General features: G+C 32.1%; 2 protein-coding genes across 10 annotated transcripts in view; one reads left to right on the forward strand and one right to left on the reverse strand.

Moving 5' to 3' along the window:
- Positions 1-7,010, reverse strand: part of LOC124353758 (replication factor C subunit 1) — a 35,061-nt gene extending 28,051 nt beyond the window's left edge. For 2 of the 3 annotated variants that reach the window (XM_046803749.1, XM_046803751.1), the window contains exon 1: positions 183-431. The gene's annotated coding sequence lies outside the window, so the exon portion shown is untranslated. Of the gene's footprint in view, positions 1-182; positions 432-6,846 lie in introns of those variants that run through there. The other variant, XM_046803750.1, reaches the window with a different exon arrangement.
- Positions 3,469-20,990, forward strand: LOC124353759 (transmembrane protein 223). Of its 7 annotated transcripts, none has more exons than XR_006921624.1 (7): positions 3,469-3,622; positions 10,043-10,458; positions 14,228-14,370; positions 18,152-18,316; positions 18,395-18,445; positions 19,156-19,213; positions 20,816-20,990. XR_006921624.1 is itself a non-coding variant. In XM_046803752.1 (5 exons), exons 2-4 carry the CDS (start codon positions 10,053-10,055, stop codon positions 18,305-18,307), a joined length of 705 nt encoding a protein of 234 aa, XP_046659708.1. In that variant the 5' UTR covers positions 3,469-3,622; positions 10,043-10,052; the 3' UTR covers positions 18,308-18,311; positions 20,816-20,990. The 7 variants fall into 7 exon arrangements, 1 of the variants encoding a protein (XP_046659708.1); XR_006921625.1 differs by having other exon boundaries at positions 18,152-18,311; positions 18,400-18,445; XR_006921622.1 differs by lacking the exon at positions 19,156-19,213.
- Positions 20,991-22,202: the final 1,212 nt, after the last annotated feature.

The following is a 22,202-nucleotide window of genomic DNA, read 5'->3' on the forward strand; positions in this document are numbered from 1 at the left end:
GTTTAGGCTAATACAGGATTTTCAACTGCCTGATTCTAAGTTAAAAGTTTGGTTAGGAATATTATAAAGGTGGTTTTAAATCATTCTTCTGAGCTTTATTTCATCTTCCTTAATAAAAGATAGCAAAATCAATTAAATGATAATCTGAGCAACAAATTGAATTTACATATTTAGTTACTTACTCTTTATAACTCCTTACGATTCACTCAGCCTAATTCTTAAAAACAATCTGAAATGCTGAAAATTGTAAGCATCATACCAAACACATGCTTATTTATCAATGTAACTCACAATTCAAATTTCCTATGAAAATTAAAGCATTATTGTTCAGTTCGAACAGAAATAACCCTAAATTACACAAAATACGTAAACAAAGTCTAAAAACGGAGAAGCATAACGAAAACGAATACTAACTACTAACTACATGCCACCATTTCACTTTATTTGGCGGGAAATCTAACATCGTCAAAAACAGTATGTTACAGACGGTACACTATATAGATTAACCACCAAGGGCAATTTAAATAGACGATGTCATTGACAAGTAAACAAATCACTAAATTTTCTGATTTCGAGTATCAGTTTAATTTTATTTTGTGACAATCTTTATTCTGAATTTGTTATTATTTTATATATAGAACAAACTAACAGGTATGAAGTAAATTAATATGTACGAAAGAACATTATCGGGGTCGCTTCGTTCGAAGACACTCTGTAACTTAAGTGTAAGATTTAAAAATTATACTTTTGAAAATATAATTAACATTTAACTTCCTTAAGGAACGTTTCCAATAAGTCTAGCACGTCTTATATGGACATCTTGGTTTCAGACGTCGTGATGACAAAGTTGATGAACAGTGGTATCTTGTAATTTCTTTAAGTCAGTCGTGTCCAAAGATTGAGATCATTCAATTTAATGAACTTTTACAAGAATGTGTTTTCACGACATGGTACTCCACAGTTTGTCTGCTCCCTTAGCAGTTCACAGCTCAAGACCACGGAAACATCGGAATTCCAATAATTTACCAAGCAGTGGGGATTCACAAGATCTACGAGTATTCCACACTTAATCAGGCAAATGGAGCCACTGAATAAATTGCGAAAGTACCCAACAATTTAATTATGAAGAACAAGAGAAATGTTGAAATGGCACTCCTTATTTAGCGTAACACACCTTATGAGAATGTATTTAATCCAACTGAAATGTTGTATGGCACAAAGTTAAGAGATAACTTGCTCTTTACAGGATGATCCTAGGTCGGACTTGCTAAAAAAAGAAAATAATTATCGCTCTAACTAGGAAAAACTAAAAAAATACATGGAGTAAAACCTTTATACCAACTTTAATGTGGCGATCTGGACGATCTAAAGCGTCATGTTAAGATTATAACTTCTATAATCCCAACCCAAGATCTTATATTATGGAGACTGTAAAAAATACAATAAGGAGTAACAGATTTCACCGTATACCATCTGAACCACATACCTGATAGCGCAATAATACAGCATCAACCAGAGACACCCGCACATGACCAAACGCTATAGTCATCAACAGCATAACTAGGAATCAAAGAACCAACCTAAACTATCGTTGACAACAGCAAGGCCCACTTTGAGAACCTTCAAAAATGAAGACTCCTTCTGGGAAACTTGTTATCAAATCTGTTCGATATCATAATTTATTAATGTGATTAAATCTTTAAGGGGTTGTTCTTTTGTATGAGTTCTTAGAATAATTCAAAGGAACAGTCATTTGTTGTTGACAGATTTCAAAAGTATTGTTAATGGAAAATTGGTTGTTAATTTCTGTTGTATAAATGTTTTTGTGCCTTGTAGTTAAAATATCTTATTTAACCAGTAGATTTAATTAATAATAACAAAACAATATAGAACACTCCTTATTCAATAGACTATCTACAATGTATAATATTTGGAGTTACATTCTCATACAGCCCTCGCCCTGAATTTCATTATTTGCCTTATTTGATTATTGATAATATAATCAAATTGCTAAGGTGACACAAATAAAGGGACTTCTCATCAGAACACTAAACCAGGCATACATGTTGAAGAAATGAGAACTGTATACACAAAGCTTGTGAGGTCAGCATTCGATTTTGATAGTATATTATGGTTCCACTTTATGGTCTCATTACTATTACAAACAGAGGTACATTTAGCTACTTGAAAAGATTCAGTATTATTTTCTAGAGGTTATAGAAGTGTGAATAGGTTTGGATTGTCATGTCGTTCTGCTACCACTGAATTGAAGGTACTTAGATCTGGAGTCACTTCATAGTAGAAGGCAACTTACTTAACGGTGAAATCAATAGACCTGAATTATGTAATGAGATAAAAATAAGGGTGCCTGGACCATGACCAGATTACCTGTTCTCTTCTCAAGAGAATCAGATTATCTGTTCTCTTCTCAAGAGAACCAGATTATCTGTTCTCTTCTCAAGAGAACCAGATCATGTGTTCTCTCAATCCCAAAGAATTGGAAACTAGACTTGTATGGCAAAAGTTAGAGCAATACTATACGGACCTACAATCACAACTGGAAACGTTGATTCTGTCTGGCCAAATTTGATGTGACAATAAAAGCAGATTTTCTCGGCACTTAATTAGCGCTAAATTTTAACAGGTGAAACTATACGAATGATTTTTATGTAGGTGAATCACTAATCCATTTTGTTTTTAAGTTAGTGTCAAAATGAACGAGGAAGAATCGTTTGTGTCGGTGAGTTTATTTGCTGAGTTTTCTACATGACGTGGTGAAATTTTCATCTGCATAATTTCAGCCCAAAAATGTTGTATTTTATTTTTATGACTATATTTCTGACATGGCATCGTACAGAGCTGGACATTGCTACACTTTGGCAATAAAATTCTCTGTATCAAACCTAATACAACAAAAGTTACAACACAGCCAGGCAAATCAACAATTAATTTTGGCCCGCTATGTTTCGTTCGTGGTTCAATAAAAAAATCGGGGTTAATGCTCGCCGATGTTCTTGTTGGAATTCGACTCGTATAATCAGATACGAGGAATTCATCTCGCCGAATTGGAGTAAATTACGCCTCTCCGCTTGTTAAGATGACTGCCGGCGCGGAAATTCTGTTCGTATGCACAGTAAGTTAACGTCGGTCGTGACAACCAAGCTTTCCTGCCTCTAACTTTCGGTCACGATTTTTCGGTCCGTATAGTATTCCCTTTATCATTAAACACTCTAAATTTTTTTGGATATATTATGTAGAACGAATAAGAGTTTTATTGTTATATATTTTTATCATTCGCATTTCCTCTATTCGCGTTTCATTATATGTACATTACCACTGATTTATTATTTGAGTTTTAAATTTTCGTACATTTATTTTGATTTATGATATTTTTCTATGCACTTGATATCAAAGTTTTATAGCACCTGCATTTAATTTATATCGTGTTTCATTGGTGTATACCATTACATAAATCGATTTTTTAATGATAAAATGTAACTTATTGTGAATTTATCATCTAGGGGAGATTATGACCTATTTTGCAGTTGGTGGCAACATTGGCTGTAGTTGTCTGGCTGAGGGTCTTTTGAGGTGAAGGAGGGAGAAGCCGAGAAATAGAACAGTAAGTTTGGTGGTTATGTTTTGGTTATAGGTTAGTCCCTAGGAGTTGTGTTTTACAGACAGTTTTTTAATTGTATCATTCGCCTTAAAACAGTAGTTATGAGAAGTACATTAAAATATTTAACTCTTTCTGTTCTTTCTAGTGTTTAACGTTTATGCAATAACCTACTTTTCATGCTAATGTACTATATGGAATAAGGTCTTAATGTATAGGTTTGCCAATGAAATGAGAATACAATTTGTATTGTTTTCAATACAGTGAGGAGATCACATATTGCTTTGATTAATAATGTCAGATGAGGAGGAAATTGTTTTTCAAGGCAATGCTCTGTATTCCCATTTAATTAACCAAGGATATACAGATTTTGAAACTTATAAACCAAACTCTTTAGATACTGAAGGATATGCTAATGATAACGTCATAAATAAAATTTATTCCACCAAACTCACTGATGAGCCTAAATATTCAAATGATGAAACAATTATTCTATCATCACATGATGCAAATTTACTTAAAAGTATTTTATCCTGTCAACTTCTGTTTAAAGAGGATGCAGATCTTTTAGAAGCAGTTACATCAAGTGGTCATGTTGAAGAAAAAAAGACTAATTTATATTATTATTTTGGAGCTGTATTAGCTGGTTTGTTTACAACAGTAGTAACATTTAAGAAAGGATTGAATATTTGGTTGCCAGCAGGTATCACTTTGTTAACCACCATTTATTCTTCATTTAGTTTTGTAAAAGAATATCAAGAGATTCAACATTACAATCTCTTACAGTCTCATGTTGTTAAATTACAAGAAATGTGCTCTAGTATACACAGGCTGTTACGTTTCTTGAAAGAGACTGAAATTTTATCCACGAATCAAGTTTCCATCCATAATGTTGGGGCAGCTATGTACATGCCAACTCAGATTCGTGAAATGAAGGATCTTGCTACCTTACCATCCTGGAAAAGTATGCCTAATCTGCGAAAACATCTCATGGGTGCTTTGTTAGAAATAATAAACTTGCTTTCACTCTCTTGTGAATCTTTAAGGCAATTATCTCCTTCTTGGTTGTCAGAAAGTGATCAAATTTCTCTGAGAGAATCCATAGTATCAAATGGTGTACTGTCCAGATCTGATCAGGTTTTGACCATTAAAAATCTCCAATTAATCAATGAGATTTATTTGGTTGTCCAGTCAGAATATTTAAGGAGGATTGCACTTAATCTTTCCCCTATGATTTGGGGTGATTCGAAGTTACTAAAAGGTAGAACAAAGAAAAATACATTAGACATTATTTCAAATGTACAGTCAACAATAATTGACCTTTCTTTTAAATTGAAAGTATATAACATTATTCATAATTTATTTCCAATGGCTGATAAAGCAAGAGAAAATCAAATAAATAAAAATACAAATTGTATGACGGAATTAAGTGAGATTAAATTTGAAGTTCATAATGTTTTTTTACTAATACTATCTTTACTGTTTAAAGTCAGAGGTTTGGAAGATTATTTGGAAAATAAATCAGATACCGATGAACAAAATAATCTTGGTATTAAGGATGATATATCTCGACAATTGACATCTCTTAGAGATGAACTAGCCAATGCTATTAAATGCTATGATACAATATTTCATCAAGGTATTTCTAAAAATAAAACCATTCAGAGAAGTGAATTCTTAAAAATGACTTCAGAACCCAAACCGCGAGAAACTGGTATTGTTGTGGGAACTTCAGATTTCAATGTGAATACACCAGATGATGTTTTTCTTGCACTATCGGGTTTGAATTTAGAAAATTGTGATAACCATGTAAGTCTAGATGAGTGGAGTTTAGAAAGAAAGCCTCAAATACCAAAAACATTATTAGTTGAACTCTCTAATACTTTAAAATCAAGAAAAAAAGAGTATAACCAAAGGGAAAGAGAAGCATTGGAGAGAAAAGGATTACAGGATATTGAAAAAAGTTCTGATTCTAGTGATGCTGAGTGTGAAGATGTTGATAGAAATCATGACATGACAACAAAATTGAAACAGGGAAATAAAAATCTGGAAGCAAAAGAGATAAACTCAAGTGATAGTGATGGGGATGAACACTTTAAATACAAGAGAAAAGTAATTTCTAGAAGATTAAGAGATTTTAGAAGTCATCTATCAGGTTCAATATCAGAATCAGAGATTTCAGATACTGATGGAGACTTAAGATATGGGCCTAATTTGTCCAACACTCTGTCACTAGCAAACTTAGCAGCATTGAAATCTCAGCAATGGAGACAAGCTGAAGAAGATTGTTTTTCTGATGGTTGACTTCTTTTTCCTATCTTGAATGAAATTTTACTGTGCTGTTCCTGTTAGAATCCTTGGTATGTAGTAAATAGCATTAATTCCCATTTTAAGTTTTAGCTTAAATTGTAATATATTATGGCTATTGTATGTAACTTACGGATCATATTAGGTTTTAACCATTTGTAAGTAAGTCATTCAAAAGTACGTTTAGTCTGTATTTGGTTTATTTAGGTTTATTACCAATCAGTAAAATTAATTTGTATTAAACATGTATCTACATAAAGCGTTATATAGGGTTGAGACTATTTGAAGAAAATATATTTTTGAGGTATAGAAAATATTATAAATAGTAATTGGTCAACAAAACTTGTTATTTGTAATTGAGTACTAAAGTTAACATAACTTGTACATAAGAGATTTGTCTTAAAATATCTTATAGTGAGTCATTGAATCACTGGATTGTGTAAAAACAAAGTAGCCTGTAAATTTAAATTTGCTTTGTTCTTTTTGAATTGGTAAGTTACTTAACATAAAATTAGATCCTCGGAGAAAACCAGAAGTATAGACAGAAAATACGATACTAGAATCACTTTTAGGGCTCAAAACACTCTTAGACAAAATCTTGTAAAACTAAACTAAAAAAATGACATGCTGAACTTAAAAAACTGCATTAATATGGGATGTATATATAGGTGAAAAAAGGCCACTAATTATGAGAGTTAAAGAACGTAAAGTCAATATGATAAAGATTTAGTAGAATAGTCTGAAATTACTCAACATTTCCGGTCTGAAAATAATCACATGAAGTGGGGTGAAGACAACATAATACACTGTGAAGATAATTTTTTAAATGTAAACTAATTGTGGCTTCATACATAAAATTAAGACAATACATAAATTTAACTCTTAGTCTTTAATCACTCTCTTCTCAACCATAGCCATCCTACCTCTGATTTTGTCTCAGAAGACCTGCCATGCTTCCACAGGAAGTGTCCAAATTGACGTGTTCTCAATCTTTCACCGTCGCTGGTGGGTTACAGAGGTTTTCTTTTAGGGATATAGGATTCAGTACACTTGATCTGTGCAGTAAAATGGTTGATGCTTCTCCATTCACCTTGAGCCCTCTTTTTTTGACATACATCTTTTTCACTTAGTATCCATGATATCTGTAACTTCATCATTACATATTACTAGATTTAAAAATTATGTGCATGCTTCATCTTATTCCTTAAGGGTTTTTTATGTACCTGATGAAGAGGACAAATTTCAATCTTTAAAATTTTCTGTTCTATGGTTAGGTAACATAATGATGGAAATTGTTCGAGATCCAATTATCTTTTCAAATAATCCATTGTCAATAATAAACGTTTGAATTTCAACCTTACAACCACAAAATCTGAGGAAGTTTTATATAGTATAGTTAATACACAGGAATCTACTTCTAAACTTTCAGATGGTGAGTATTCTGAAATAACTGTCAACAAGCACTAATGTTTTGTCTTCACTTCTGAATGTCTTGTCATATCTTCACTTATGAGAACAGGCTCATTTTATTTTGCTACTAAGGTGAAAAGAATTACTTATTACTCGGAAATCAAACCATTATAATACCAATAAACATTGAAGACAAGTAAATAAAATGCATGTATAAAGAAATAAAACAACATAGAAGAAAGTGAGTAAACTAGAGCACATAATTTAGCACAATAGGCTGATAAATCTACCTAATAAATAATTACTAATGATTATTAAATTCATTTAAAAGGCAAGGATAGAGAGTAAAGATCATATAGTAAAACATTAAATTGGATTTTTGGTCCATTTATAAATATCAAAAAAGGGGCTAGGGTTTTTTGTAAGTCAGAATCGTAAGTCAGAATTAAAATTATTGTAAGAGGTAGATAATATGGATATCATCAGTATGGATGTCAGGTAGACAGTCTCCTTATTAATATTGAAAGGTTCTTAGAAGTGGTCATTAATTAAATGGACACTATACCACAAACACGAAACATACTTCTTGTGTAAAATGCCTATAGGCCTAAGTACCTAATTGACAAGAGTGTGGTTGGAGATCCCCAGAAGATTATTGATAATAATCCTGTGATAAACATTATTTTTAATGTATGAACATATTTACAAGCAAAATGACAATCTGCATTTCTTGGTTTTCAATTTTTCAAACATAGTTGTTGTTACACTAGAAATTATCTTTTGAAATTGTATATTTCTGTTTTTCTCAGAGTCATCACAAAAGTTGTGTGATCAAATGTCATTGCCCAAAATCTTCCAGATTACTAGTAAATAAGAGCAGGATTACAATTAGTTTAATTTATAATCATATTAATTTAAATTTGATCAAATTAGTCTTCTGAGGTGAGTTTGAACAATATTGGATTCAAATTTCTTTTAAAAGTGCATTGATGATTTTGTAAGTAGATCATAAAATTAAATTGGCTTACAGTAGCCTATTTTTCTTCTACGGTTCCTAGGATCAATCTAACTATTGGTTGTAAGAATGAAAAGTCTATCATACCATATAATCCATATATGATTAGTATTTTCATAATGGATGTTTGATGAATCTTCAACATTATATCTTGGAGAATGACGTATATTCTCTAAAATTGTATTAACCCCGAAACAGATTAGTAGAAGTGCTGTTTTAATGTTGGGTTTATTTTCTAACACAAATTGAAATTTGTTCATTATTAATAGATGTATACTCAGTATTTTCTGACATCTTAAAAGCGTTCACTGTAATGCATGAAAATTGAAAATAAAGATGTGAAAAAAACTGTTATACAGTCAATTAGTCATTCTTCCAAAATACTGGTGGATTAATGCTGTGTGAACAAAAATTATTGTACATTTCAGTTTTTCATCTATTTCTTCTCGAATTCGTTGGTACACCTTACAAGATGTGTGAAGAATGGATTTCTTATTCTTGTTCTCATTTAAAATGCAACCAAATCAGTGTATAGTCTTATAAATAAATAATAAGTAAACTTTGAATAGTTGTAATTCACAATAGGTTAAGTTCAATTCATATGCTGACTAATTAATTGGAAATTAAATTATTGTAATTTCATTTTTTAATAGTTTAATCCCTCGACCGTTGGTTTGTCATTTCTCCAGAGATTACCTTATTTTGAGGGTGTAAATATAACTCCAGGCAATATCTGAAAAAATTTCCTCTTTTTAACATTTGTTTGTAGATCTTTGTTTTATAATGGAAATATTGTGTTGAGATTGAACAAATAGTATTTATGTTTTGCAACTTTATTACATCTTGTTAAGATTGCCAAAGTTAAATCCACTCTCCTTTTAAATTTAGAAGTCCCTTTAGCTTTGGTTTGATGGGGAACTTTGTTAGCTTTCACCTATAATAAATGTTGAATGCTGAGGTTTTAACGATTTACGGTACCCTTAAATCAGACATCGGTAATTTACACCTAAACTACCAATGTTCTTTTTTCCGTATGTTTGCCGAACAATTTTAAAATATATTAAAAGTCACATCAACAGTTATTGAAAGGGTGCATTGTGTATAGTATTAAATATATTATTAATAAATAATTCTTTTATAGTATCATTCTAAGAGCATTAAGTTATTTCTATCATGTGAGTTATGTGTGCATGTAATTTTAATATTTATATTTACAAATTGAAAGATTTTCTTGTATTACTCCATAACAACATCCTCAGAAATGTTATTTATAAAGGTAACAATGTTCAGTAATATTATGTGTAAATTAATTAATTTTGAAAAAATATTGAGTTGGATCCAGTATTCTGCGCAAGGTCAACTTCAAACAAAAAGCTAAAACACATACACTTTTAAGTGATAATGTAGAACATTTTCTTAAACTAATTTCCTGCAGAAAAAAATCAAATGATCTATTATTATTTATGGTAATAATTATGCTGATATGAATTTTTATCTAAAGCTATACCAAATTTCTAAAAATGAGTTTGTGGCTTGAAGATATGTCTCTGGTTAAGTTTGTATGGAAACAGTTATCGAGTAAATTGTCTGGTAGAGTAAGGATCAATAGAAAGTTTTGTAAAGGTTTGAATTTTGTGTGTTCCATACAGCTTCAGGGAAATATTATATCACATAATAATTTTTTTCTGTTTCAGATACTCTATAATGTGTTCTTTGGGAATTCTCCGATTAAGAAATGTTTATAGACAACTGTTTTCAAGTTATAAGTTCAATAATTGTTTTATCAAACAGAGTGACAATGTACAATTCAAGTCTGTGTTAAGATCCAATTTAGCCAGTGATGTGTCAAAAATAGATTCCATGAATACAAAAAGTAACTTAGGAAAAGACAAACTATTGTTTTATTATGAAAACCCCAAATTCTTCTACTTTTTAAATGGTTTTGCCTTTGTACAATTTTTCTTTTGGGTGCATATGGCTGAGTTTACTTATACCAAGATGAAAGATGTCAAAGTTGATAAGATTAACGCAAACTTGCCATGGTGGAGAAGACTCAATTTTGAAAACGACTCTACTAGAACAGCTGTGGCAGTATTTTGCTTCTTGCTAGGTAAGATTTTAGAACAGCATTTTTTAAAGAAATAACAGTTTAATTAATTTTTATTGCACTGTCTATTCCTTAGATAAGTGATACGAAATTCTTTTGGTTTATGTGATTGACAAAGTGAGTCAATTATTGAAGTGGAATTTACTTTGTGTTGTGAAACACTTCTGAATAATTGTTATGATGTATCCACTACATGGTTCTAAATAATGGTTTCATCCTCATGTAGTTACATATAAGTGTCGATTTCACAGTCTTTTATGTATTACGTATTTAAAATAAACATAATTTTTGTGAAAGAGATTAAGGTTATGCGAAAGTAAATAAACACAGGCAAAACATTTTAGTTCTAAACGGTTATTTCACGGCTTTTATATGTTCTAACCACCTGAATATGAATCTTTCCTTTTGAAAGGTTTAATGAGTAATGTAAGTAATATTTTGAAATATATGGAGATTAAAAAAGAGCACCTGTTTTTGAATGGGTGGTAAAATTTTGTTTATCAGTTGGCAACAATATATAACTTTGTTTTATATTTGGGAAATTCTGATTGTTAATACAGCTGGCATTTCTCTTGTTCTTGCACTCTGAGTCCAGCCATGGAGAAGTTTACTTCATAAGCAACAAGTGTTAATCATTAAAACGTTTTATCAGAGTGGAGAGTTATGTGGCTATAGTCAGGTAACTTCATGTTACTCTAGGGTGTGATGAAGCACCCAATCAATCAACAGTTCACAGACTCATTTAAAAGTCTTTTGAGACGAGTCAAACAGTCGACCTTAAAAATTTTGGACATCAACGTTCTGGTCAAACTGAGCAGAACATTGCGTTGATTGGTACTGGTGTGGCTGTTAGCCCAGTGAAATCAATACGTCACTGTTCTCTATAAGATGTTATTCTGTACCGAGAATTATTCGGTACGATCTCTAATATTATCTCTATAACATTCAGTTAACACAACATTTTAAAGTGTCAGATTACCAGAAGAGACAACAGTTTGTTGACTGAGTATTGAGAAAGTGGCAGGAGGATGACAGTTTTACAAACAAAATTATCTTCAGTGATGAAGGGCACTTCCACTTAAATAGATTTGTTAATAAGCAGAACTACCATTTCTGGAGTTCAGAAAACCCTCGCATGATTAAAGAAAGGGAAATGTATGCACAGCGGGTAACAGTTAGGTGTGGTTTTTGGTTTGGCGGCGTCATCGGACCTTATTTTTTTGAAGATCAAGAAGGACAGGCTGTGACAGTAAATGGATACCGATACTGTACGATGTGGTATGATTAGTAGAGTTTTTGTAGCCTCATTTGGATGAAATGGACATTGATGAGTTGTGGTTTCGGCAGGATGTGGTGTCACCTGCCACGCTGCCTGCGAAACAATTGTGTTGCTCTGTGAGTGGTTCCAGGATTGTGTTATTTCTCTGAATTCCGACCATCAATGGCCACCAAGGTCATGTGACTTAACACCTTTGTGACTTTTATCTTTGGGGATATCTGAAGTCATTGGGTGGGATTATTGGGCAATAAACCCCGAAACATCAGTAACTTTAAGGAGGAAATTCAACAGGTTGTCTGCGAAATGGAGGTGGAAACTTGTTTTGCAGTTATATTGAATTTCATGGACAGAATTGTTGTGTGCCAGCGCAGTAGAGGAGGCCACATGCATGACTTCATTTTTCATACTCATGAAATCGGAAGGTTTTATAAACGTGTTAATAAATACACTAACTCTGTGTGAATAGACACATAGCATTGCTGCTGTGGTTCCTGACTTATGCGTGTCACAACGCTCTGGTATGTTTTTTTTTTTTGCTTTAACCTAGCTGTAGTCATGCATTAGATTAGTAGTCCTTTACTTGAAGAAGAACTAATTTATTTATTAATGAATCCAACGTAAAATTGATTAACTCACTGCATCATTTAGAGTAGTATTTAAAGCTCAGAGTCAGATTCTAAATTGAATTTCAGCATTGTTAATATTAATTCCTATTCCAGTTCAGTATTAGTTTTGTCCTGACGAGAATTAAAAAAGGATAAAAAATAAATTGATTAGATCTTTTCTAGCTAACAAAGCCGTAATTTAATTTAATCCTGGAAGAAAAATTAGTCTTTCGGTTGATTATAATTATAACTTTTACTCAATTACATTGGGCCTTACCTTACAATCACTTAAAAAATAAGTTACGTAAAAACAGATTTTAATGCAGATTTTTCTGAAGAAACATCAAAAGAATTAATTGAATTAAAAAAATAAATTTAATTTAACAATATCAAACAATAAAAACGTGAGTACAAAGAGATATGAATAAACAATAGATGCTGTTGTTCACAAGATATTTAGCGAAATTTTATTTCTTATTTCAGTTATAACTCTCACAATTTCATTTTTAGAATATAATTACAATGAAGTAATTAATTTGGAAATACAAAATTGTAGTGAAAATGATACTGACCAAATTATAGAAACTAATACAAACAATAGTCAAGAAAATGTATATTCTAATATCCTAATATTCATTACTTTAATATTTAGAAGTCAGTGATCATTATAATATTTGAATCTGCAAAATACACTACTTTGTAAAACTAATTATAGTAGTAGGCTACTGATACTGAGAGTGAGACTGCTAAGACAATCAAGGTTCTCTTGTTGAAGTACAGCTGACTACCTGGGCAGTCAGCATCATGATTACATCATTCCTTTGTTTCATCAGTGAAGTGCGATAAATGTATCAGAATTCCTCAATATTTTACACTTGTTCTGTGCAATGAATTTGTCTTTCTACTTGTTCAGTTCCAGTAAAGGGCTGTGTGTGTTACTCCCATGAACCTGATCATCACCACAGAGTAATAAGGTATATACCTTATTACTCTGTGTCATCGCCTTATAACTTTGAATGCCTCATTCTCATCTTTAATTCTTCTGTGACATCATCAAAACTTAATATGTATTTAAAAGGGGATTTAATTAGTGACTTATAGTATACTTTTAGTTGAAATCCCTACTGGATTCCATTCAGACATACTCCATTTCACAGGACATTCAATTTTAACAGGTTTTTACTGGTTTAATTGGGAATTGAATTGGTGAGAAATATATTTTATGATTATGACAGCGAAGTGTATTATGATGTATAAGTCATGGTTGGTTCATGCTGCATGTGACGTATTTTGCTTACATGTTATCTCTTGTATGCTGTTTGAGTCAAATGTAACTCAAGACTTGTGCAGTTGTACTTATTGTTTGCATCGGTTGCAGCTGCTGATTGTGTACTAGTTTTTGTGATTTTAAATTTAATGATGTTTAAATAATTAACTAATCACGTTTTGCCCGTTAGCACAAAACTTTTATTCTAGAAATCTGTAAAAGTAGCCTACAGTGCTCACCTTAAAGTATAGGCTACTTTTTAAGTAAAACTGAATTTTGAGCTTATTAAAATATTTAGTGAAATTCTTTCTAATTAATTAATATATACTAATAAGATAACTTTCTTGTTACGTTTTTCATCATTAATAAAATGTAAATCTTTAGTAATCATTCACTTTCTAAATTCAGTAGAGGATATAAGTAGAAATTTATCAGCTGTTAAGTAGTTAAATAATAGTATCGCAACATCTGCAAATATCTGTTATCAATATAGATACTCCCGGCGGAGCAAGTACTTTTTGTGATTCAATGTTTATTGAAATCAATATAGTACATATTTACATTTCAGTGATGTTCACCATAGCCAAACTATTCATGTTTATTTCTTTTTTAAACATTTAGGCTATGGCATTTTGTCAACTGCTTGGATTTACACCCTCAGATCAGTGAGGATGTTGGTTCTACGAAAGGGTGGGAAGTCAGTAACCTTTGTCACTTATGGACCGTTTGGAAGAAATAAACATTTGGATGTTTCTCTTCAGCAGGTGAGTGAAAAAACGTCTAGAAATACAGACATTTATGTTTTATTTTCAACATAAGTATGCTATTCTTACAGGAATGTCTATATTAACATTCTTGGTAATACAGACATAGCTTGGTAAATACAATTGCCCAACCTGAAGAAAAACAATCTTTTGTAACTTTCTAAAAATCTCATAATCTTTGTGGAATTAAAAAAAAACTATTATGTTCTGTTAAATACCAGAAATTGAGTAAATTAATTAAACAAATTTTATTACATAATTGGTATAAACTATCTTGTTTCTTCTGCATCTGCAGAAAAATATTCCTGGAAGAAGCTACATATTGGCTATCATGTGTGCTAAATCATGTCTTTTCTCAAAGCATAAAATTGGAGATACACTAGTTTAAACTTCTGTCTTATCAGCTTCATAATAGCTTTGTACATATTAGCTGCACTAATAGTGTTAACCCTTAGCTTCAAGGTAGCTTTGGGGATGCTAGACTAGAGCCTTCTTTCTAAGCAGAAATATACCTGCTTCATTATAGGTGACACTATTTTGTCAGCTTCATGTTAGCTTTTTATGTATCGGTTTTGCTGGCAATTTTATCTTACGAGCATCAAGGCAACATTGGGTGGGACTGACTCATCAGTTTTGTTCACAGGTTATTTCATATTTTGATGATTTAAAAGTTTTTGGCAGAGATAATTTATTACTGCTCATAATATGGATGGAATAAGTGCGGAAGCCGGACGAAACTCAAGCAGCAGGAGAAGGGGCCGATGTGACCGGCCATACGATATTCGGCCATATTGCATTCATTCTGTGGTTACAACAATATTAGCCTGGTTTCTAGCCAAACCTTGCATCAATTGAAAATTGAATATGATTGTTTAACTAAGGAGTAATGACGTACCGGTACGTCACCAGTAGCATTACGCATGGGAGTAATATAAAATACAACAAAAATATGCTCAGGAGTAAAAAATTTTTTTTTCCACATTTTTATTTTGTTACAAAATGAACATTACTGTATTTACATACAATGAGTTATTTTTGTGTTTTAATGGTACAATATTCAAAATTCAACTTTTTAAAAAGTTTTTTTTGGTATGAAACACTGCAAAACAGGGATATACACAGAGGGCAACATTACAGTCTGGGCACTCGTACTGTGTATCTTATCGTTTTTTGTCTTGATTTATTGAGTTTGAACAAACGTAACATCGGTTTTTGAATTTTTTGGGTTTGTCCCTAACGACGGAAACGAGTTTGGACGTGGAAAGTAGCGGCCAGTCAGGCGCAAAGGGTGCTTGTCACCACTTGGGGCAATTGCTCTTGGTACTGTCCTTTTTTCTTTTGGAGTGTGGTTGGATTAAAAAATCTGCCTTATTAGATTCATCCTGAACTCCAAAAAAGAGATCTATTAAAAAAGAGAAACATTACCACTATGTTTCCATGAACACAAACCACATTGATCTGCTTGTGTATTTCTGACACTAGCCTGATCTGTATTACTTGTGTTTTGTTCTTTATCACTAGTCACACCAGATTCACTCTCAACGTCCATGATATGACTAATGAAAGTATCATATGCGTCTTCCTCCTCAGCCTCACCAAACACATCATCGTCAGTTTGTAATATTTCCTCGTCATTTTCAGCAAGCTGATCAGCCTCACTTGCAGCGGACAAAAGACTACGTACTTCCTCTGAACATATATAATTCCATTCATCGAAACTCGTAGTGTAATACTAATTACACAAACAACAGTAATAAATCAAACAATACGTCTGGTATTGTGTAGTAGCTTGTTGTTATACAGCGAAAGAATAATGTAATGGTCTAGCGCCAATAGTTACCCGCCAGTACTACTGAGCGTTCCGCACCGAAAGATAATCACATGTTTTACTTTGTCAGGCACAAGGAAGGATTGGGAAGGGACTGCGCATGCGCGGGCGCGCCGCGTCCCCGACCACCACCAGTCAACAACTCAACATCACAGCTGAAACAGTCTGTGCCCCGCCCCGCCACGATGCTTACAGCTGTGGCGGTTTCCTCCCTCCCCCTCACCCACCACAGTTCCTCATATATCAGTTCTCTGTTCCTCTACTTAACTAACCATCCTCAATAAAGGTTATGTTATCGTTGAGTACGAATAAATTATGAATTGATTCATATTACTTCAGAAAACGTACCTGTTCGTCCTTACTCCTTTGGGCCAAGTAAGTAAATCACGTACCGGTACGTTGCTACTCCTTTCCCAGTAAAACTCATACTCTTCAAAGGGTTAAAATTATGAATGTTTGATCATATTCATATTTGAACCAACGAGATTACAGATTTGGTACAGTGGAGAGAGTTAGGGTGTGAAAACGTTGACTTATTTTAATGACTCACAGTTTTTATTCATGTTTGGGCATAGGTCGACATCAACATAAAGGTTCCTGCCAATACTACAGTTGGAACCGTGATGGGCCTGTAGTATATAATATAATACTAGTAAAATTTTAAACACTCAGTAGTATAGTAATTGTATTACAATAACTATATTTATTTATTGTTACAATCACTTATAACAAGATGTATTAAATTGATATTGGTTATGCTAATTTTAATAAAGCTAATAATGGAAGTATCAATTCTGCTCTCATCATGGACTGTAGTAAAGAGTGAAAGGTAATAAAATTCATCAGAGTTGTTTATGAGGTTTATTTAGTAACAAAAATATAATTCTTTAGGTTAAAATGTAACTATTTAGAACTTTTAATTGCATGGTTTTCTGATAGCCAAGTAAAGTGCACTGCTGGATTAATTTTGGTCCAATAGATCGATACCATTTACATTATACCAAGGCTATATTTTATTCAAATCTTTTTATAATTATTGAGAAACTTGTAACGTATTATTGAGGTTACATAATGTAATAGCAAAATACCAATTATTTATAATTTGAAACCAACTAATATTTCCTGATGAAGTCTTCTTGTATGCAACTCAATTTTAGGCCACAATATAGTACTGATTGTCATGTATAATCATAAATATACATCAGCTACATAACAAAGAACAGTGATAATTGGAGTTCTGATTGCATAAGACACAAGAAAAATGCTCTGGCTGCCAGAAAAAAAACAACTAAAGAATAGATGTGTGAATAGCAGCAATGGCCATTGGCCGAACACGATTTTTGTGATTAAGTATACTCATATGCTAAATTTGATCATAATTAGTCTGAATTGGCTACTATTGATGATTTCATAATTAAGTTTTCAAACATACTTAAGTATAATTATTGTTGTGATTAGAAAGGTCTAAAAATATATATTTCAATTGGAAGCAAAATGTTATGTTTTAAACTATGACTAAGTAAACCGTTTTAAAGTATTTACGCTCTTTGTATATTTATACTTGAGTAAAGTATTATGGACTGATTAACATTAGCTAATAAACTTGTTTATTTTTGTTATTTAGTAAAAGGTATGCTAATTAACACTGATTAATCATTTATATTAAAATTGAAGAAAACTTTATGGCTAGCAATATGCAATATTTATCATGTTTGCTGTATGTCTCCACTATAATACAACAATGAAAGAAGATAAGCATTGTATATTCTTGAAAAGATTTCACATATAAATGAGTGTAGTTGGTAGATTTAAACAAAACTTACTCAATTGGTTAAATTCATGTTAATAAATTCTTGCAAATAGGTAAGACCTGCTTCTAACCAAACACTGTACATTTACTTTGTTGCTTTGTTTCTTTTACATTGATGTTATTGTTGCTGATTGTTGATCTAGATAACGACCAGCCAGACCAGATATAGTGCCAAAGTCCAGCTGCCTATCAAAGTTCAGGGCAAGTGGTTCTATTATATCCTAGATACCAAGAATGGGACCTTCCCTAATCCTGAACTGTTTGACTTCACTGCAGGCATGAAGAGAACATTGAAGTAACAATGTGAGTATGGAGATTTATGAAATTAATTTTTGACTAACTGAGATATTGAATCGGAAGATATCACAGAAAGGTGACATTGCATTTTCAGTCAGCAGAGGCGGTTCCATTACATTGATCATCTAACATGCCTCAGGGTAAGTAACATGGGGTTAGTAATACTATAACAAGTACATCATAGTTCCAGTCACTTGGAATTCAGTAAATACTTGCATGGCGTAGAATAAACCAGTGCCATCAGTATAAATATTATTTGAACTCTCTATTTAATAGTGTATCCATGATAATGGTAATTTTGTAACATGAAAAGTTAGTAGTCAAGTCTAATTGTGTTCTATTTGGTTACAAACATTTTTCTTGTTTCAGTTTCAGATAAAAGATTAAAATTCTCATTTCTGGCATCCAGAATTTTATTACAATATTTTGATAAATGATGTATTTTAATCACTGGAAGTATGCCAAATACCCCTCATTTGCAGCCATCACTGTTGTTTTATTTTAATTTTGTTAATATTCTGTGTATAGCCTATTGCACCAATCGTACCTTCTTCATCTTGTATTGGCCGTCTTTTGTATATGCCGCAAAGGCCTTTTACGAATCCTAGAAGTAAAGTACAGGGAGGCCTAGTTCATATATTTCCAATAATCCCAGATCCTGGGTCTTAGGTAAAAGACTCTTAAGAGAACTTCAACCTTTGATGCCAAATTACAAAAGGTCACAGAGTGACCTCTTTCTAGAAAAAGTGAGTTTAACAAATACTGAGCATTTTCTTCATTTAACTAGTCTATTTTATCTACTGGGTATATTAGTAATAAAAATTACTACCATATGGATATGTTGCTTCAGGTTACCATGCCACATTCACACCATGGTGAGATATGCAGCCAAAGTAAGGAGGTCAGAGGTAATCTCTTGAAATGGTTACAAAAGAACGAGCTAATCCATAAATGTACCTTGAAGACCCAAGGGTCTTCAAACATGAGGTTTAACATTATCTATGTGTACAAAACATGAGGTTTAACATTATCTATGTGTACATTGAAATGCATTCCTAAATTGACCCCATCTTTCTAAAAGTGCCGTTTTGGAGCATATATTAGAATTAAATAATATCCTTGAGTTCTTTGGGATCAAAAATGGTGTGAGTTTCATCAAAGACGTTTGTTGGAACAAAGATTCTATTTCAATCCAAAATTACCCCATGCTAATACGAACACTGTTATAAAAGACATTAAACTTCTGAAACACTTTGTTTTTGTTGTATGATGCCTAATAACTGAGATATAACCAATCCTTCCCTAAACTTTGAATGGCCGCCTTCTTTAAATTTTAATAAATGTTTTAAAATATGTAGTTTACATGTCACATTTTGATCTATGTTAATAAATATTTAAAACAAAGTTATTCCCTAACGCGAACAGAAAATGCAAAACTTCATACGTTTACTATCTTTAATCCATACGATATATATATATATAAATGGTAGCACATTCACCCAGCAAGTGAGAGATCCGGGTTCGAGTCCTGGCGGAGGAAGTACTTTTTGTGATTCAATGTTTATTGAAAAAATTAAATAAGCTATTGCCATTTATACTAATGTAATTATAGTAATCAAAAGTCGTTTTACAGGTATTTGGTCTTCCGATCATATGTTAGTTTAGTTATTTAAACGCATATGTGACAGATATGGCCAAATACAATATAATTGAATCGTAAGGGCTCTGTGGTGTAATGGTAGCACATTCACCCGGCAAGTGAGAGATACGGGTTCGAGTCCCGGCGGAGCAAGTACTTTTTGTGATTCAATGTTTATTGAAAAAATTGTATATATATATATATATATTATATATATATATATATATACACACACACACATGCAAAGTGATTTAAATGTTTTATATATATAAATAAAAATTGATGCAGATTACCTCAGATAGTAGAAACCATATATCTGTTTTGCTCTATGATGTGTAATAACTGATACATAACCACATCTTTCTCAAAAATGTCAAAGTAATTTACAAAATGAACCATGAATAACTGAAATTTCAGTTTGGATTTGTGGTTTAGGAATTTTTTTAAACTGGATTTATCAACAACTCATTTAATGGTCACTGCAACATAAATCTATCAAAAAATTAGTTGTTCTTAAATCTAAAAGTTTAATATTCTCTTGTCAATGTATAGTTTTTGGAAAGATTTTACTGTAGGATGCTGAAATCCGGTTTCCAATGTCAGTTTCTACCTTTCATAATTTTCAATGGTTTAAAGTCACCCACAGAAGCCAAAAGCATATAAATACCATTTCCAATAGGGTAATATAGTTTCAAATCATACTCTAAACTAAGCGTCAACTTCAGTGAATTATAAAACTACATCACGATTTCCTAATAGTTTTCTTTTTTAAATATTTCTTGTTTTTTTTAAGTTTCAATAGTTATTGAAATAAACGTTAAAATGTATTTCTCATGAATATATTTAGGTGTTATTTTTATTTTATTTTCAGATAATAAGAAAGATTTCATCATAGTGAAACTCATCAAGACAATGCAGACTTCAGAATATTCTCCTCTTCAAATATTGTGATTTTGTTCTTTTATATTTGAGTTTTTTAATACATTAAGTATTATAATTATCTGTAAATAGTGTTAACCCCTTAGGTAATAAATTTGTAAAAAACACTGAGTCTTTTATTGGCTTCCATTTTATCCATTTCCAATCTTTCCCGTTTTTGATTGAGCTACATGTCTGTATAGTAGTAATTACGCGTACTAAGTTGATTCATCTGTAAGTATTTTTTTACAGTAAACTGAGCTCCTAAACTAAAAGAGCTCATTATGATCAACTCTATGTTCCAATGGAGAGTAAAGTTACAAAGTGATTTAAATGTTATCATCTCCAAATGGGCTGAAAAGGAATAGATAGAGGTTGAGGTTTCTGTTTCAGTGTAGGAATGGGCCTCAAGATAGCTTCCTACTGCTAAGTAGTTTTCTTCTTTTTGCTTAGTAAAATTTTACATTGTGCAAATTAATTTTCCATAGAAGATGATAAAGTCTTGGTGTAAAATTTCCAATGGTCTTCTCTCCATGTTGTCTGAGAACAGGATTGATTTTATCATCATACTTGGGAGGGATGGCAGATAGGTATTCAAATACTTTTCTACTATTTAAGTATTGAACATAAATGTTTTTAAAATAAGCAAATGTTAATAATTTAGTACCAAATCAGGACTGAATGGCGAATGATCCATCAATTCAATGTTGAGGCTTGTCAAAAATCCATTGTTTAAACCGATGGATGACAGTTTGCATTCACAATGAAGAATAAGCATATCTTCTTCGATTTTTCCTTAAGTTTTCCAAAAATTTATGGCAAACATATACTCATGTACTTTTCACAATTGACTACCCTACATTTATAATGTCACTGTTGTCCTGACTGATAATTGAAGAAACAGACAACCATTTGCTTTGATGTGCTTCATTAAAAAACAACTTTTGTTGGATTCACCTCTTTTCAAAAAGCTCATACAGTGGGTTGCTGTTTTTTTTTTGCTCGTGTATAGTTTTTTTTTCTCTTAGGACAAGAAGTTGAGTAACCTTTCATTGCATGTAATCCTAAAAGAACCTTTGTGCTTGCTTTCGGAATAGGGTTCACCTCTTGTTAAAATTCAACAGGAAGGATTTTTGGTACTAATCTCAGTCACGTCTTCTTTGAAGAAGAGGAGGTCAGGTCTGTACTAGCCTCCAGTCAAAGCTGGCAGAGGTGGCATGCTCTTATGCCCAGGCTAGCGAATGCCAAGGGTGCTCCACCAACTCTTTAACAGTTAACTTTTTTCACTTGGAACAAGAAGCTTATAAATTGCACCTAGTCCTATAAAGATCTTTGTGCTG

This window comes from Homalodisca vitripennis, chromosome 2, assembly GCF_021130785.1.
Source record: "Homalodisca vitripennis isolate AUS2020 chromosome 2, UT_GWSS_2.1, whole genome shotgun sequence".
NCBI classification, from domain to species: domain Eukaryota; kingdom Metazoa; phylum Arthropoda; class Insecta; order Hemiptera; family Cicadellidae; genus Homalodisca; species Homalodisca vitripennis.